Below are 19,307 nucleotides of genomic sequence, written 5' to 3'. Positions count from 1 at the left end.
CTGTCTGCCTCCACAAAGACCTCCTCACAGATTCTCAGAGGGGAAAAGCATCAGCCAGAACCACAAACACACCAGCACTTTATCCAGCCTAGTAGTATTGATTTCTCTCTGTACACTAAGCTTCTTTCCATCTCCATTCTTAACCCCTTAATCTGCTTTATTCTTTATTTTGATAGTTGTTTATTATTCAAGCTCAACAGGCTTCCATCAAATTGTTGGAAAAGTATAGTTTGTCTGACTTTTGACAACAAATAGATATAGATTTTCATGGTTTTGTATTCATTCTGGTCAGTTTTAGGTTATTGTGTAACTAAGCAGCTCTTCCATCATGTAGTGATGACAGTCAGGATATCCATATATGCCCGAGTGAGCAGGAAGAAAACTGCTGCACTGCAGTAAATCATTGCTACAGAGCCACAAGCATTTTCACAGCTCTAGAAATATATAGATGAGATCTGTGTTGCTGTCTCAGCTGTTAATGAAACACAATTTTCAATTATTATTATAATGGTGTTCCCGCTCTTTAGCAGGGCTGTGGCACTAACTCTTTTGTGCTACCAAGAACGTGATTCCCTCTCCAGTCCTGGACTCACATGAGCTGAATTTGATTGATTTCTAAAGACTTTTCCCTTTTAGAATTACAAATCCTCCTTTTCTCTGAACTGATCTGGGGATTATTTGCTTCCATCGTTGCCTTTTGAGCTGCTTCTTCTCCTCCACTCAATTTATGGCTGCCACCCACACTTCTTTGGTTCAGAGAACTCCTTCGTTATTTTTTTTAACTGCTGTGCCTTTGTGCCTTCTTTATCTTTCACCTCTATAAATGAATGTGCATAATTAGTTTAGTGCTTTAATCTGATTTCACAATGAATACCCCTTTCCTCTTTAAACAGTGTCTAAGCCTAAGAGGACTTAAAAAAAAAAATAGTACCTATCTTTGATTATTATTCAAAGTGTTGTCAAAGAAGTATTTACAATATATATATATATATATATCAACTTAAACCAAGATTTGACCAAGGTCATGACAGCAATAATATTAATAACCCTTCCCATTTTTCTAGACTACATAAAGGTAGCTTTTGCAGGCAGTGACAACTATGTCATTTGGACTGTGAGTGTGTCCAAGACACATCAATGGGCATCACAGGTAAAGGCCTCCTCACACAAGTAACATTAGCAAGTTAAGGGCACAGAAGCTCATTCATTCAGTATTTTATAATAGTAATGCCTGCATGCATGAACATCCAACTGTTTGCTATCAAAATATACCAGGCACAAGATATATGCCAATGTCGTTCCAGACACATACAAACCTTAAATTCCTATACGAGCTATAAACTATATGTTAATAGAGGGTTCAACACAGTATCATCAATAAAAGACTTTTTATTTGTAAGCATGCATTTACACAAGGTACAAAAAACAACTCCCCATAAACTCATAATTTTGCTTAAAATAATGTCACTCGAAAACCAGAGATTAACTGCATATGAAATTGTCAGCTCTGTAGTAACTGTTGTATTGCTGTATGGTGCGGGTGAGAAGGTCACTACTGTTAGTGGCTGTTATAATAAAATAGCCTGGGTGGGGTTATTGTTATTGTGCAATATGGCTGCACCCAGTTGCTTTGTGTGTGTGTGTGTGTGTGTGTGTGTGTGTGTGTGTGTGTGTGTGTGTGTGTGTGTGTGTGTGTGTGTGTGTGTGTGTGTGTGTGTGTGTTTGTGTGCAATTCTGTACATGTATTCATGCACATGTGTGTATGGCATGTTCCTGATTAGGCTCAGGGAACCATACGACCTGCAATGTGCTGGTACTGCAACAGGCAGGGTAATCTGACCATATGTTAGGAAACTGTAGTATCGCGATGGGTTATTGAGGCTTAAAAATAACAGGAGGGAATATGCAGTCTTGCTGTAATTCAGCCCACGACATCTTTTAGCCTTTCGTAATAATGAGCAGAAACACACACACACACACACACAAACACACACAAACACACACACGCACACGCACACAATCCTTGACAGTAAAGGAATCTTGGAGACCCCATGACAGCAGCCTCTGCAGCACACAGAACAAAGGAAATAGGATGAGAATAAAAAGATGAGTGAAAAAAAAGAGCAGGAGAGCAAGGACTAACTAGTAGGGCTGACTGTGATTGTGTAACCTACTGAGGGAGCAGATGAGAGCGAGTATATTGATCAGCTGCTTTCCTGATGCTTTCTGCCTCATTATCAGATAACACAAAAGACCATCTTTGGTCAAGGTGCACATAAAGATCCATCGGAGCTCACCACACGCTCTGGAAATGTTCTACATTTGAGTTTCTTTGATTTATGGTTTACTACAGTATATGTTTTGCTCAAATGACTATTTCTTTAACATTTATCTAAGTAGGGGTTGTGCACACACAGATGGATTGATTTTACATATGTCGGTCAATGTCTCTATTGTCATTGTAATGACTCTCTGTGCCTCTTTCTTTTCCCTCAGACTCTGCTCCTCAGCACCATGAACAAGATGAAGAACTTTAAGAGGCGTTTCTCTCTTTCTGTTCCTCGCACCGAAACCATTGAGGAGAACGAGTTTACCGAGCAGATCAACCAGCTCAACATTCAGCACATTCAGGGTAGGTTACCTCTTCTCTGTCTCAGTGGAGCCTCATTCGGCTGTGGCGCACCTTTTCAAAACCATCCCTAAAGGTCCTTGTCAGAGTCCAGAATCTGCATAAATATTGGACAATTTTGCAAAGTGCATGATTAAGTTGAATGACATTTTTAAACCTTCAATAGCAGTGTTTTTGAAGTCTAAATATGAAAAAGGTGAGCATGGCAAGTACAATCTTTAAGGTGTGTTTACAGTTAAAGCTGTGCTAACTAATAATTTAGTATTAGCTATGTATTCAATGACTATGTGTAATGTTAAAGGGGTCTCACCTCTTTCATCTCTGTTTTCAGCAACAGTAAGCAGCTGTTGGTGAAAAAGCTCTGATAAAGCCACTGTACACTACCTGCCTAACAACACCTGTCATCAAACTGACAAAAGTTAGCAATTAGCTGGTATAGCATAGCATTTAGCAGCTAAAGAGCCATGAATCTTGTTGAAAGTTGTTGAGATCAAATCAGGGCTAAAAGAAAAGTCAATAGTGGATGATAACATGATTTAAAATGAATACTTATTTTCCATGTGTGCTGGATGTGTGAAAAAGCAATTTGCCATGACAACTTTAGAAGGTGATAATATGTTAGTGTTGTGTTTTCTGCTGGTTCCACTGATCGCAAGTGGACAAAACTAAATAAATTAATGCTGGTTTATGCATCTTGATTAAAGTTGCAAACCATTGTGATAATGGTTCAAAAGGGCCAAACTTCCTTGTAGGTCAAAGTTGGATGGGAATGTATCAAGCATGAAGAACCTTGTTTTCGGCCTTACCAGTATAAACAGTAAACTGTTTGTTACATTGGCACTGATGGTTGCCTTGGATTCAAATTGTACTTGCAACAGGCAAATATGTCATCTAAACCTAAGGCATTTTCAGGTCTGCCTTGTTTGATAGAACTGAAATGGACTTAGATCATTTTCGCCCTTGATGCAATATATTTGGGCAGGTCTGAACACAGCAATTGTACTTGGGGGCGGACCAAAACATACTGAGACCCTGTAGAGGAAGTGGAAAATGCCCTTAATTCCAAGAGATATCGCACTGTTCAAATATATGACAGCAAAATCAGTTAGTATAATCATTAGCTCAAACTTTAACAGCTGAAATATACCTGATAAACCCACCAGAGCTCTGTTGGTTATGTAGGTCACCAGGGAAAACAATTTAAAAACCTACAAACCATTTGTTAATTAGGAACCTGAAGTCTTATACCTCTCTTTTTGTCTCTCTTGTGAATGAATGGCTCATGTCTAATAATAGAGCACAGGCTCAAATCTTGTTCTGGCTTTTACTGCCAAATACAAAAGCCTTCCAACCTTAGCTCTTTCCTTCCGTGTCTGTAGCGTACCCTCACAGATTAACTAGGGTTTTTCCGGCTACGACTGGTACCACCGGCGCTGAGCCACAGAGGATCAGGAGGCTTCAAAGGGAAATGAGGGTGGGACAAGTAGGGGTAGATAAGGTAAAGGACCATAATGCATTAAGAATTCATTTTTTGAATGTCTCTGCTTTATTATGTAGCGTTTGAATGTGAATATACTGTAGTACAAAGAGATGTGACAACAAAGCTGTGAGCTACCAAGAGGGTTAACACTTTCATCCTACAACTTGTCATGGCTGCTTGTGGTTCCTGGCTACTATGTGATTGGCTATGAGGTGAGAAATAAAGCTTTGATATCTGCATTTATTTTCAGATTTAATACAAAAAGGCACAATGGGAAAAGTGGGATACAAGGTTACTGGAGGTGAACTCAATTTGATGCCAAGCCAAGTGCACAAGCATTACAACGTAATCCAGTGGTTTCATCAGACCTACTTGTATATTAGTTTGTAAAATCAGGCAACTAAAGCTTCTGCTTCCTGTGTGAACACAGAGTATGGTTAAGTGAGGCTGTTGTCCAGCTGCCTGATGGAGAGAAGCAGCTGGATATGTAGTTTAACCCCCCAGAGTACATCTGTCTGCATCACTGTCTGCTCCTGAAGGTCAGGAAAAGGGGATCCAGACAGACAGGAAGAGAACAGAAAAAGTCAAAGAAATGAAGATAAACTACTCCGTGAGTGAGCAAGGAGACACAAAGAGAGACGGTGTTTGACCCAAACCCAATAGTTGTCTGATGTTTTCACTTCTCTAAAAGCGATTTCTAGTCATCTTCCTTTCTGTCTTCCTCCCTCCTATGTGAGGATGAGGGATTATGTCATGTCTCCACAGCATTATCTACAACATTTACTGATGTTTAGATGTACATCATCTGCACGATTAAATCATGTCATGGCCAAAATATTCTGTTATCAAGCAAACATTTCACACATGGTGTACTTGTTATTGGATTCAATGGATATCAAGGTCAGTGTGGTGTTTGTTAAAGTAATAACTCAACTCATATTCGATTTCTTGCCAACAGACATCGTATAGTTGATCACACTCATATGTTCAGTGCATGTCAGCTTAGCTTAGCAGCCTAGCACTTTCCAAAATCTCTCTTAAAATCTCAAAAAATCCTCCTCTAAAACTAACAGATTAACACATTTGATCTAGTCCAAACATAAGTGTAAAAGCAACAATTTGTGATTTTAGGGGAAGTGTAGTGCTATAATTAATTCTTGCATGAGCCCGGAGCAGTGACTTCCTGTAGTCTTGTTGTAAGAAGTAGCAGAGACGCTGCACAGAAATGCTGGGTGGGTTAACTTTGGTTTGTAAAGAAACTGTAACGCTCCCACTAAAACTGTAAATTATACTTTTGACGTCACTGTTTGTGTACATGTTCATTAGTCAGCTTTTGAGCTACCAGTAGCTAGGTGTATGTGTATTTTTGAACATCGGACAGAGCCATGCCAGCTATTTCCTCCTGCTTCCACTCTTGCTAAGTTAACCACCACCTAGTTCTAGATTCACACAGAAGAAAGAAAATCGAATCGAATGAACACGCGAGCAGCTGGATCAAGCTGGCAAAGACAAAGAAAAACAATCAGTCTCAGATCACTGAGCACAATGAGCTCATTCGCATCCCCTAAGGATGTACATACACACAAAAACAGAGTAACACATGAACATGAACACCAATTCTGTTTTCATTGCACTGGTTCCCTGTCTCCATCACGGTTGACTACAAAGTCCTGCAACTCACATACAAACCCATTAACAGCCCCTAGTAACCTACCATGCTCTCCATCATGGGGGAATCAAACCTTCTACTCTGCTGCACCACGCTTATGGAACAACCTTCCTAACCATCTGAGGACAGCACAGACCCCAGACTCTTACAATAAAAAATGTATAAAATAGCATTTAAAAAAAACCTCAAAAGCCTTTTTATTCAGGAAGCCTTTTTTTTTTTTTTTTTTTTTAAATCGTAATTATTATTTTCTTCATGTGATATATTTTTTACACTGTAGCACTTTGAGATTTGCTGTAAATGACAAATGCAGTACAAATTAAATGCAGTATTTTTACCATTATTATTATACACACACATATCTATCTTATGGTAAGTGAGATATTCTACATCTATTTAGACAAACAAGGGTTTACTATCTGAGCCTCAAATGTAATAGTGCCTATGTGTATGTGTTTGTGTCAGAGTCAAAGTCCTAAGGGAAAGCCAGGATTCAATGCCTGACTACCCGCTAATATTTCACATTAAGCAGAATCCCCTTGTTCACTCTTCATATATTAGTCAATATAAAGTTGTTTAGCTTAGCTCCCATAGAAACGTGCTAATGTAATGTTGAGAGTAATCACATAAGCCACTGTGACAGGTTGTGCAAGTGATAAATCTTGATTAGAGAAATAACAAATACCTTGTTTAAGGCAGTTGATTTAACTCAGTTCTATGTGACAGTGAGTTGGTCACTCCTTTGATTATTCACCTCGTCAGATGTCTTCAAATTATCAAACCCCCTTGGCATACACATTTCACAAAGTCACAAATGCTTTTATCACGAAGCAGGTGAGAATTCCGTATCTTGGTTATGTTGACTGGCTTTTGTCCAAGATACACTGCTATTTGCTTTTACTGGAATAGCACCATTAGCCACCATTCCCATTAACCTGCTTGACCACCTGATAAATTTAGCTTTGCATAGTTAAAGCTACCCATTAGTGAAAGCTAACATTTACATATACAGTATACATTACCCCCTTAAAAAGCTGGTATGGTATCATTTTATCTATTGTTTCATGGCCAACTGATGAGTGTAAATCGATTTTCACTCTCCTTTTAGAATTTTTTTGGTCTTACGCAGCTTTTGAGGGAAATGACTACCTCTTACCTTAAAAGTGCAGTGTAGAGGATTTAGTGGCATCTAGTGGTGAGGTTGCATATTGCAACAAACTGAATATTCCTCCTCTAAGCGTGTAGGAAAATCTATGGTGCTGCAAAACTCAAAACATACTTCTTAATATTACATTCCATTTCTGCCAAGTCTGTTCTGCTAGATGCCACTAAATTCTACACACTGCACCTTTAAACTGCTAAACGCTTCACTATATTCATCAACTAATTGCTAGCTTTGTCTTTTTGCCCTTTGGTGCAGGTGTGCTTTTGCAGAAAATTGCTTCCTGATGTTGCTGGACATGAGGTTGATGAGAACTGAGACTGAACCAAAACAGTAAAGTTGTAGATGGTAATACCAAAACAGTAACTCCATAGAGGTGAAGCAAACTGTTGAGTCAGGTGATAATTCTTTGTGCTTGTCACCACAAACACACTTTACCACATTACACACATTGGACCCATTATTCATATAAAAATATGAATTAGTGCAGCTTGAAGATTACACACTAATACACACAAATAGCTACCCTTGAGGCATAACAAATGTGTCTGAAGGTATTTATCTTTTTAAACAAAACACTTACAAATCCAGTTTAAAAAATATATTTTGCATGTTTTCCAGCACTGTTATGCTTTTGTGTCACATTATTTCTAACTTTCAATCGGCAGTATAGCCTGAAACCACTAGGAGGAGTTAAAAGTGGCAATAAAAAATAAAAGTTCAGTTTCACATTCAACCATGCTGAGAACTACTCTCTTTTAATGTGTGACACAGCAAGAAATAATTTGTCTTGCATTCACAGCTTCTTTCACAAAGGCTTCTGGCCCTGAAGGATAATAGTATTGAAAACTGGAAAATGTAGGTCTATTATCAGGCAAGCTGTTTAATAGCTGTATTGACCTAGCTAGTATGAAAGTGTTTTTCCAACATTAGTTGTCAAATTCTAGCATACTTGTTTCTGTGCTTTCATTATTTCTAAAACATATTCCTCAACAGACTTCCAGTTATTTCTTCCCTGCCTCCTCTCAGCTTGTTTCCGCATCTCCCTGTAACCAATCAGATGGAAATGCTTCAAAAACATCATGTGGTGTGCCATATTGGATTGTCCTTTTCCTCACAAAATGTCTAACAGGCATCCATCCCTATCTCACAGCAATCAGAGACTCTCTCTCTCTGTGTGTGTGTGTGTGTGTGTGTGTGTGTGTGTGTGTGTGTGTGTGTGTGTGTGTGTGTGTGTGTGTGTGTGTGTGTGTGTGTGTGCGCGTGCATATCAGTGTCGCGTTTGCTGACCCTAATCAGCATCAGTAGATCAAAGCTGTGCTGTAGCTGTGATATTCAAATGACTAGCAAACAGGTTGTCATTTCATCCCCTCAGCCCATTTAGTCTGTCAATCAACATGAGACAAAATGGCCTGTTGGACACCTCTCTTTAGCGCTGTTAAAATCACCTTGTTAAACTCATCCAGGCGTTTTAAATTTCGAGAGCCAGCTTGGCCTTTATCTGCCTGCCTCCTTTATCTTTTTACTGCCATTGATACACCTGCCACTTGTTTTAGTAGGTGTGTGTGTTTAATTAATACAACACTGTTGAATTTCCTGGAGTGCGGAAGAGATCATAGGTTGTACAGTAAATATTAATGGTGTGTGAATACATGAAAATGCGTGTGTGTGTTTGTGTTGAGGGTATTATAGAGGAGACTGTCCTCCTGCCAAGAAAAATGACAGGATCAGTGTTCCAAATTGAAATATGTTTATGTTCAAGCAATTTTCTCCCAAACCATGATCTTTCCTTACACCTAAACAAGTGTTTTTTTGCCTAAATGGAAGGAATATTAACCATAGTGTTTATTTGTCCATTTATTCATAGTGATTTGTAGAAGGCACTGACAAAGAATGTTGTCTTGGTGGCAGCGGTATCAGATCAGAAAACACTATATAAAAGATATATTTTGTTGGTTGAGTAGGACTTGTTAAAGAGATATATGAGACCTCCTCTAACATATATATAGATATAGTAGTTTTTATTGCTTCAAACCTGGCCCTTACGTTATCCACAATGCAACTTGACCACTAAAAGCTCGTTGTTGGAGATCAGTGATCATAGTAGCAGCTAATGCAGTCCGAGGGCTGCTAACCTCAAACAGGCTACAGAGGTCTGCTTTTCATCCAAGACCTCACCTCATCACTTAATACAATTTATCAGTTCACACAGCTCCCTCTGGAGCTTAAAAAAAAGGCTGTATACACCTTTTTTCCACACAAAAACTTGAGAACTACCTTTTTAATTTGGCTTTCAATCAAATTTTATTTTATTCATTAATCCGTCTTATTTTATGTTTTAGCCTGCTTTACCCACCTTTTATGTCTGATTTTACTTCATCACATTTCCTCTTAGTTATTATTTTATTTTCTTCTTATCTTTTATCCTGTTAATACCCCACCTGACATTTCTGGTTTATAGGGACTTTATTTTATTACTTCTTTATTATATTTTGTTAATCTTTTATTACCTATTATTTTAGTTGTGTATTCTTAATTTTTACATTTTAATTTTACCTTGGGTGTTTCCTTGCTGCAGATTCATGAGAGTTATGATAGCGTTTCCTCACTTCCTGTTTTTATTGAGTGTTGTGTGTTTCCTTTTCTTTTTCTTTTTATATGTAAAGCACTTTGTAAAGCTGTATGAGAAGTGCTAAGATAAGTAAAGTTTGATTTATTGATATAATAATTTTAAAAATCTTCATTTACATTGCACTTTTCAAAATCCACATAACAAATTGCTTCACAAAGGCAGCAAAATAAAATCATAAGATCATATAATCATTCCATTTTAAAAACAGAAAAAACTATTTAGTGTAAGATAAATAATAAAATAATAAAACAGAACAAATAAAAGGCAGCTTAAAAAGAAGTAAAATTAGGAAAGGCTTTTCAATAAAAGTGTGTTATAAGAAGAGGATGAAAAGAATTCACTGACTCAGCCTACCTGAATGTATGTACAGTGTTCCTCCCCAAGACCTATAAATAGACTCTGATGTGTAAAATCAGCGGACTTCCCCTTTAACACTGAGACCTGCTCCCCTTGTTAGCCATTGTCCCCATGGAAACAAGGAGTTATAGCGCTTCATGCTTCACCTAAGGAGGGAATGGTTGTAACACACATGCCTTGAGGCTACCGATAAAATGGACACACACGTCCACTTCACACCCCACGCTTGCCAGTACCAGTGAGGCAGCCAACACTGGCTATTGAAACAAGATCAAACTAAAGCTAAAACCACACAGCAGGTAACATTTAAAAGACGCCGACCAGGCTTCAAACACACATCACATACAAAGTTGCATGATGAGGATCAAAGTCCATTCTTCTTGCCATAGCTGGTAGTTGTTAAGCTGAAATGCCTTAATTGTCTAACACGTTCACTTCAGCTGCTTTAGCTATGATCACTTCAATATCCTTGATGAGCTTTGTCTCTGAAAACAAGATGTTCATTTTGTGTGCAGGCCACTCTGCCTTTCTGTCTTTTGTTCAGATATGTCAGCTGGTGAGAGACAAGAGATTTCAGTGTGGATATGCCAAAGATGTTATATGCTTGTTGAGGTGGATTGAAAGAGACATGCTGTGGTCATTTAGAAAACAGTGTCACCATAAGAACATTTTGTCCACAACACGTTCATTTTTCAGCTGTAAAATGTTTCATTCACTACACCTCTTTGTCAAAATGCTTTCACATTTTCTTTTTCACTGAAAATAGATGCGTGCGGTGGCTGGGAATTAAGTTGACTAGAACAATGCGCCCATTGGGTGCTGCAGCATGTTTACTTGCCAAGACAAATGCTCATAGATTAAAGCAGTGAGAAGAATGTATATTTGTATATGAAGGTCACAGTTAGTATGTGTCCCAAACACACTTGTGCCCTGGCCCTGCCCTGAATAGGATTGTGTATGTAAATTATCATTGTTTATGTTGTTACTGTGGGATGAATCAGCTGGGGTAATCAGAAAGTATGAGTACCTGTAACCTGAGGTGGCTCCAATGTCTTCTTCAGTCTCTTTCGGTGGCGATCGTTCTCACAGCGCTCAGCTGAAAAGTAAATATTTCAAATGCGTTTATTATGCTGTTGAGAAAAATTATAATCCATGAGTGTAGTTGCGTCAGATATTTGTTTGAAATTAGATCCACATAACCAAGGACATGTTAGGCCATGTGTGAATGAGGTGGTGTATGTAAATGAGAATTGTTATTCAGTTACTGTGGGATGAATTAGTTAGATAGGCAGGTATTTTATTAGCATGGTAATGCTAGCAGGTAGGTAAGAAAGTGAAGCAGAAGTATGTTTATGTTTATTTGTACATTAATTGGAATATATGCATATATAGGCATGAAAGGGTTAATAAAAAAGTATGAGCACCTGTAGCCTCAGGCGGCTCCGATCACATCTGCTGTTTCATTCCGTAGCAATTGTCCTTACAGCGCACTGCTGAAAAGTCAAGTTTTTTAAAATGAGATAATGCATGATGACACCACTGGTTAACAAAGGCAATATATATTGATAATGGGATTTCTGAAAAATGTTTATATAGGCTTTGACACACACACTAAATTGTAATATAGTGGACAAAATGCATGAAAAGGTTAGGCTTTACATGCATAATCACATTGTGAAGTATGATCTAGTTGCTAATGAAAACAGTCATATGTTAAAAACAAAATCTAAGTAATCATTTCTAAATCTTGGCAAGGATGGGTAATGATATACGGAAATGTGAATACTCATTACCTCAGAAAAATGTAATATTTTATGCAAGTATTGTCTTTTTTTTATTGTATTTTCCCTTGTTTTAACCAGTGTTATACCAAAATCTGTGATCGTCAGAAATGGTGACCTGTGTTGCTGGCTCTCTGCTGAAGAAGTTGTTTATAAACCTAAAGTTCACCTTAACCTCAGTGGAGACCTCACGTCCCACCCTTATCTAATAGACAGTTGAAAAGGAAATGTGTTGATTGTCGATATATATATATACAATATAGTGATTGTTTACTTTGCAGCTTGGCTGTTTAGTGGTAACCAACATGAATGCAGCCTCTCGTAAAAAAAATGAAGATCAATAATAATTGTGCTTCCAGCATTATCCAACTACCAAAAAAATACTACCGCCAGAAGTGTGAGTGTGTATGTGTGTGAGTGTGTGAGTGTGTATTTGTGTGAGTGTGTGTATATGTGTGTTTCCGCAGCGCGTTTATTTGTGCTAACAACATAATCCCGGACCCTCATTCATAAAGCAAAGTTTTTGTTAGGAGAGTTATTATTTAACTTTGGAACAAAACGGATCTTAACCCTGAGACAAAGAGGAACAAATGTGTGAATTCATGTCGCGGAAGGATAATTACATGGTTGGAAGGCTGTATGGGTGAGTAACCATAGACATAATAAAGAGTAGACGCCGCATCAACCGCTACTGCCTATTGGCGCTGACGAGCCGTTGGGCCGCCATCTTGGACAGGTCACCCGCTCCACTCAGTGTAATCTGTTTGGCAGGCGCAATGAAGTGTCAGCGCATTTAATCAATCATAACTCACTGAATACTTAACTGATTTTCACGCGGTTTTTTTTGCTGCAAACGTCATACATGTAGCTATGATACAGGACATATGGTTTGGCGTATATTAATATTCATAGTGGGCTTAACAGTAATATAATATTCTGATACGTGCTATATGTGATGTATGATAGGTATTTTGCAAAACACACACACACATATGTATGTATGTATATATATATATATATATATATATATATATATATATATATATATATATATATATATATATATATATATATATATATATATATATCTATCTATATATCTTTATCTGTCTCTCTATATATATATATATATAATGTATTCATATGTTGTTTCTTCATTTTTCAACTTATTAAAAAAGCTGAGTAGTACTTTTACTGCCTCTATCTGCTTCTGCATCTCTATCTATATTAGTGTATTATATGTATATATATACATATATACATATATATACACATATATGCATATACAGATGCAGAAGCAGATAGAGGCAGTAAAAGTACTACTCAGCTTTTTTAATAAGTTGAAAAATGAGGAAACAACATATGAATACATTATTGATATATATATAAATAGACAGATATAGTGATATATATATAGATATAGTGATATATATATATAAAGACATAGACAGATATATATATATATATATATATATATATATATAGATAAAGATAGACATATATATAGATTGATATATATAGATAGATATGAGGCAGTAAAAGTACTACTCAGCTTTTTTAATAAGTTGAAAAATTAATAAACAATATAAGGATACATTTATTTATATATATATATAGACAGATAGTGATATATAGATAGATATAGTGATAGATAGATATAGATATTTATATAGATAGACAGGGTTACACAACAGAATAAAAAAGAGTGACAACCATGAGTGACTAGAACAAAGCCTGGATAACAAATGGGGAGGGGAAGGAAGTAGAAATGCCTCTCTCATCTTGCTTTGCAGACTTGCATAACAAAGCGGAGAGAGAATAAAAATAAAACCATATTTACACATGTACAAAGTTGCTCATGAAAGTATTATATGAGCTAAAACCCCTGAAAGAGGACTGTTTTGCAGAGCTTCTTTCTCGTGCTCCCTTTCTGCAGGTCAAGAGAGGTGAGTTTGGCAATGTGGTGCAGCCTTATCTTAAGAAACACAGACACAACCAATGACAACAAGTTGGAATGATGGTTGTCGATGCCAAACTGTGTCTCCTCAATGTGTTCCCCAAGCAGAAAAACATCCTCCGTTCCAATCTCCTCCCGGACGATGTGTGTGACTGTCGACACCTTTGGAGCTTGCTTTGTTGAAGCTCGGCGAATCACCCTCTCTGCAGCTCTCAGCACCTTCACTGTACCTTGTGATGGAATCACTAGGCCACCGTTGTTTTTCAGGGTTAGAAGGTGGTAGCTCTCGTCAAATGATGCTGGAACAGCATCTCTGACCAAGCTCGCACGGCACAAATCACAGGACAGCTTTCGCAGAATCTGCCGGACTACAAATCCTGCTATGTAGACCAGAGCGTTTTCCACCAAACCTCCAAACCGAGTGGGAAGATAGCTGTGGTCTAACACAACGGCTGAAATGTTAACAAATGGAGATGGGTGCTCTTCAGCAGTTTCTGAAGACGACATCTCTACTGCAGACAAGGACACAGTGTCATCTTGGGCTGCCACATTGCCTGTCTCACTAGGTGAGACACCACACCGAACCATCAGGCGGCGGAAGATGGCCTGGAACTGGCATGCAGACGGATTGTTATTCCAGCCACCTTGTATGGAAAACAGGCACACAATACATACATTACTCACAAGACATAACACACAAAGATATTCATTAAGTATATTTTCAGAATTTATTGTAATTAAAATGACATCAACCTTACCTGATGCTCTGATTGAATTAAATAGGAGCTCCAAGTGATCCTGGCTGAACCTGTAGGTCAGGACATACCGCTGAACTTGGAGCAGTTCAGGAATCATCACTATTAACGTGTCTATATTGATAATAAAACCGATGACAGATAAGTACCTGCAAAAGAAAAAAGTTTTATTACTCTGATCATGGCAAAACAAGACTCCTCAAGAAAACACCATATCATTTTGTTCATTCAAAGCAGTAAGTGAATTTTCCATCACATCCATCAGTAATGTATAATCACCAATTCTTGAGTGCTTATCACAGGGGTGCAAACTCACAGAGAATGAAAATGTTAAACAGCTACCAGGGCGGATAGATAATTAGTTTGCATCCATGTTTTTAGGAATGGGATCCGTTTCTTGTTTAACTTATACAGTATATTTGTAGGACACTTAGCTAACTAGGAACAATGAAATTGCAGAACTGGGAAAACTTGAGAACAAGAACACATGCAAGAACACATGCAAGAACACATGCAAGAACACATGCAAGAACACATGCAATACATACCATTTTGACACCTGCATGTATTTGATGTTGTGTAATACATACCATTTAGAAACATCTAGGATCTGAAACACACTCAATACAGTATAATTCAAACAGAAAAACAAAACTGTGGATTAAAAAACATTGAAGAGAAGAGAGAACATCATATCAACGTACAAACCATCCTTCTGACACCTGCATAAACTTTATGTGGTGTAATACATACCATTTAGAAGCATCTGGGGCCTGAAACACACTGAATACAAGACAATTCTGACGAACAAAACTGAACACTGAAAAAAATTGAAATAAAAGAGCATCATGCCCCTTGTGTGGGACTGAATACAAAACAATTTGAACAGAGACAAAACTAAAGGAAAAAACATTGTAACAGTAGCATCATATGAACCTGATGCAGAGAACGGAGCATCTTAGGAACTCGATGCATAAGAGAACAGTGTTGAACTCATGCAATGAACTTTTCATGCAATAACAAGCACTATTTTAATAGACCTCTTGGATTGATGGAGAGGTGTTCCATCTTTTGTCACCAAAGTGAGCAAGTACTCCCTGGCTCTTGACAAACATTCTTTCCTCTCCATCCAATTCAAAGCACCCAAGGGAGCTTTGAATCCTTTTGCACGAGGATTGCGTCCATTCATGATGTCAAACAGCCTGTCAATCATCTATAAAGAAATATCGGCATCTAAATCACTATCAGTACAGGGTTTCATTAGGTATCACATAGTTGAAATCAATACTCATCTATTCAAAATATACAGAGAACAGAGTACTTATTTCTAAACTGTATGTTCAACGTGTAAACATGCAAGTATTAGTACAGTATTTGCTTGACTTCTTTCTTTCCGTAGGCCTGCTTTGTACTACAGCAAATTTCACACAGAGCTTTACCACTATAAAATTTGTGAAGGTATGTATAAGGTTATGTAAGAACTTTTGTATTTATGAAGAATATGCAATATCACGGTTTATGACAATATTTACATGTTGAATTTAGAGAGTCAGAATTATCAATGAATTGTTCCTGATGCTCAAATCAAATTTTGATGAATTATTTAAAAAAAACATGTACTTGGTTCTATAATTACTAATTGTATTACCTCAATGAATTCTGCTGTTGCCTCACTGTGTTTAAATTGAGAGTAACCAAGATCCCTCATTGTGCGGAGAGCTACTGACACGGAGCGACTCAATGTTTGTGCAGCCAGGGACACCCTCATTTTCTGGTTCTCATAGTACACATGTTTGTCTGTGATTTTATTTGCAGCATGCAGTCCATCTTTCTTTTGCACATCATTTAGATAATTGATGTACCTCCAATTGATCTGTCCAGTGGTCGATGCAATTGGACTGTATGCCTGCAGAGTAAGAATCAGTCACTGCTCAAACAAGTACAAACAGCAAAATGTTGATCATCACATCCAACCAGAACTGTGCTAATGAACAGACAACAATATTTAGATATAACTTTTAGCAGCAGACACATAACTTGTACAAATAGGTCTACAACGATCATCATTTACCTGCAACATATTACGTGCCAACTTCAGCATGTGGCATGCGTCCATCATTACAAATACATTCTCACCAGTCACAGGATGCGGGAAACTGGTTTTAAGTGGCTCTCGTGGGTTTCCCTTCAGCTCACACCCAAGTAGATTGCACATTCTGATGTTGGAGGCATGCCCATCCATTGTTACACTTACCACCCGAATGCCCCGTGCATGCAGCTCCTCCAAAGCATGACTGAGAAGGACCCTTTGTGTTACTGGTGACAGAGAATTCATCAGGTAGTATGCAATGGGAGCCTTCCAATGTCCTTGTATTCCAACCACCATGAACACAAGAGCCTCAGTAGCAACATCAGTCTCACTGTTTCCATCACCCATGTCTACAAAACCAGACATTGACTGGGTATGTGGATTATATTGCACGTGTTTTCTGATGGCCATGGCATCCAACATGAGTGCAACGCATCCATATTTAGCCTGGTCTTCCAGGCATCTCCTCTCCAGCATATCCAGCATCATTTTATTCAAGCCTGGCTTGTCATCCACCGAACACAGCCACCTGTAAAAAGAGAAGTAGCTATTTAACGTATTTGCATCAGTAATTTCCAAAAATTAAATCGGACAATATTAAGAATACCTTTGTAATGTATGTGGATGTGGGAGGGGAAAATGTTGAGTCTCTCTTAGGTATTTGTATGCCTTTGGACCATGTAGATGGAGTGTGAGGGCAAACTCTCTGTAGGCCTTTGTGTACTCATGGCCCTGCTTTGCCATGAAGTCTATCTGAAGATCTGAAATTTTATGAGCAAAAATGAATAAGTCCCCTTCAGATAACAACTAAGGAGTTTAATAAAGAGTGTAAGAATAAGATGTAGATGTGGATTTCAAAGTGCTAATTTCATCTTACCTGAGTAGAATTCAAGCCTCTCTTCGAGCTCTTCGTTAATAAGGTTTTTTTCCCTCAAATCTCCTAAAAGACTCTTCACTGTGGTCTTTGCCCTCTTTTCTCTGGCCATGGCATTCTTCTTCTCTCGCTCCAGACTTTCCACTCTTGCTAAGGCTTCATTGAGTCTGGCCTTAAGAGAGGTAGGAGAAGCAGGCAAGGCATAGCCATGATCCTAGTAGAAAGAGGGATGAACATGGTTTGATTGTCTCACTTCACACACATCAATTTGACACCACTAGAGTATGACCCACATTCTTTCTTATAGTCATCGCCTGTCAAAGCCCCTGCCAGCACTGTGTGTGTGTGTGTGTGTGTGTGTGTGTGTGTGTGTGTGTGTGTGTGTGTGTGTGTGTGTGTGTGTGTGTGTGTGTGTGTGTGTGTGTGTGGGTGGCAGGAATGCATGTTCAACATGTCTTCAATTGTGTGCGTATGGGTTTATTTGTGAGCGTGTTTAATATGTGTGGCAGCAAATAAGTGAGATTTTAATATGTCCAGGACCATTATGATATGATGTTTAAAATAGAAATACTCACATCATTAGGCTGAGGTTGTGGGTGTGAGGTTGCAGTGTTTGAGGCATCCTGAGAGGCCACAGACAGGCTCTCCTCAGATCTTCTGGAGGTACACGTAGTCCTGCCCTTTTCCGGCTAAAATGAAGAAGCATAATACTTGAAAATATATATACAGTATACAGGGATAAGTATCAGACCCTGCCCTGTGCTTGATATATTTACATTTATGAATGCTAATAGCCTTATCATGATACACCTACTCTTTGGAGATGAACCGGGAAGCTGAAGATGGATGGAATAACACCATCTCTGAGTCGGACAATCTGACCTGTCCTATCTAAATCGTCCTGCTTAAAATGCTCACTGCAAAGCACTGATGAATCACTTGCAGTGAATCCTTCCCTCCTCAAAGCCACTTCCCACTTCTTCCTAACATCTCTGTCTTTGGGAAACCTTCAAAATGAAAACGGGAGATTTGGGAGAAACATTTTACAAAGGAGGTTAGCTTATTTTCTAAGTTCTTCTTCCTATTTTTCTATTTCCTATTATTCCTATTTACTTCTTCCTATTTTCTTCTTTCAAATGTCTTAGAACCTTTCTTCAACAAAACTCCTATTTTGATGTTGATAATGAACCAAAGCTGCTGAAATTGTGAGTAAGCTTGTTTGCAAACTATTCTACAGTCAGATGTTCTGTTGTCTGATTTCGCTGGTGGACATAAATACAGTACAGTATTATTCTATTCACTAAGTACAACCAATAATAATGTTAAATCTTACTTGTGAAAAGTAATCCCTCGAGCCCTGTTTTGAACAGTCCGCCGATTTTGACAGCAATACGCCGCACAGTGCTCAGGCATCTTACTGTTTTGGTGGTTGTCTGGTCAGCGCCAATAGGCAGTAGCGGTTGATTCGGCGTCTACTCTTTATTATGTCTATGGATAGGATGACCGGTTCAAGATGGCGGCCGAAATTCTCGTATCCCAGCAGCCAATGCGGCGTCTACTCTTTATTATGTCTATGTGAGTAACTAACAAACTGTAGCTGTAGCGTTATTATTAGCTGTAGCATTAGCATTAGCTGCTGTGTGGATTGTGTTTTATGGTTACTTACCTGACTTCTATGGAGTTTCGCCACCTTGCGTTAATGTCATGCGGCGTTTGGGTGCATCGCTACACCCAACCCAACAGTGATTTGCGCTTATTAGGCATGTTGAAAATGTCTGTGGCCGTGAATAAATGTCTCCTCTATTTGTGATCTTCTCCTCCCGTCATTCACGCCCCTACGTACGGCGGGTCTACGTAATTACGTCACAGGCTGAAAAAATAGTCCCTGGTGGCAGTAGCTCCGAGTAAATAAAAAGTATAAC

At 38.3% G+C, this 19,307-nt stretch overlaps 2 protein-coding genes across 2 annotated transcripts in view; one reads left to right on the top strand and one right to left on the bottom strand.

Annotated features, from left to right (window-relative positions):
- The window catches only part of cdk18 (cyclin dependent kinase 18), a 59,288-nt gene that overhangs the window by 18,369 nt on the left and 21,612 nt on the right, over window positions 1-19,307 (top strand). The window contains exon 2 of the mRNA XM_062416210.1: window positions 2,497-2,632. Coding sequence (XP_062272194.1) covers window positions 2,515-2,632 — 118 coding nt within the window. The 5' untranslated portion in view covers window positions 2,497-2,514. The remainder of the gene's footprint in view (window positions 1-2,496; window positions 2,633-19,307) is intronic.
- On the bottom strand, window positions 14,443-18,798 carry LOC133977914 (THAP domain-containing protein 6-like). Its single transcript, XM_062416212.1, has 5 exons — window positions 18,719-18,798; window positions 18,200-18,392; window positions 17,961-18,074; window positions 17,505-17,599; window positions 14,443-14,449 (listed from the first exon to the last, which is right to left on the bottom strand). The coding sequence occupies exons 1-5, from the start codon at window positions 18,796-18,798 to the stop codon at window positions 14,443-14,445; spliced, it is 489 nt and encodes a 162-aa protein (XP_062272196.1).

The sequence above is a fragment of the Scomber scombrus genome, chromosome 3 (assembly GCF_963691925.1).
Source record: "Scomber scombrus chromosome 3, fScoSco1.1, whole genome shotgun sequence".
Classification (NCBI taxonomy): Eukaryota; Metazoa; Chordata; class Actinopteri; order Scombriformes; family Scombridae; genus Scomber; species Scomber scombrus.
The sequence above is the reverse complement of the archived record's forward strand: the minus strand, read 5'-3'. Positions and strand labels throughout refer to the sequence as shown.

What these genes read in the sequence shown, in the direction of transcription:
- LOC133977914 (XM_062416212.1), bottom strand. Translation starts at nt 18,798, where the DNA reads ATGCCTGAGCACTGTGCGGCGTATTGCTGTCAAAATCGGCGGACTGTT. An exon ending in CGAGGGATTACTTTTCACAA is followed by an intron (nt 18,393 to 18,718) that starts GTAAGATTTAAC and finishes TTCATTTTGAAG; the next exon opens with GTTTCCCAAAGACAGAGATG. An exon ending in CACAACCTCAGCCTAATGAT is followed by an intron (nt 17,600 to 17,960) that starts GTGAGTATTTCT and finishes TCTTTCTACTAG; the next exon opens with GATCATGGCTATGCCTTGCC.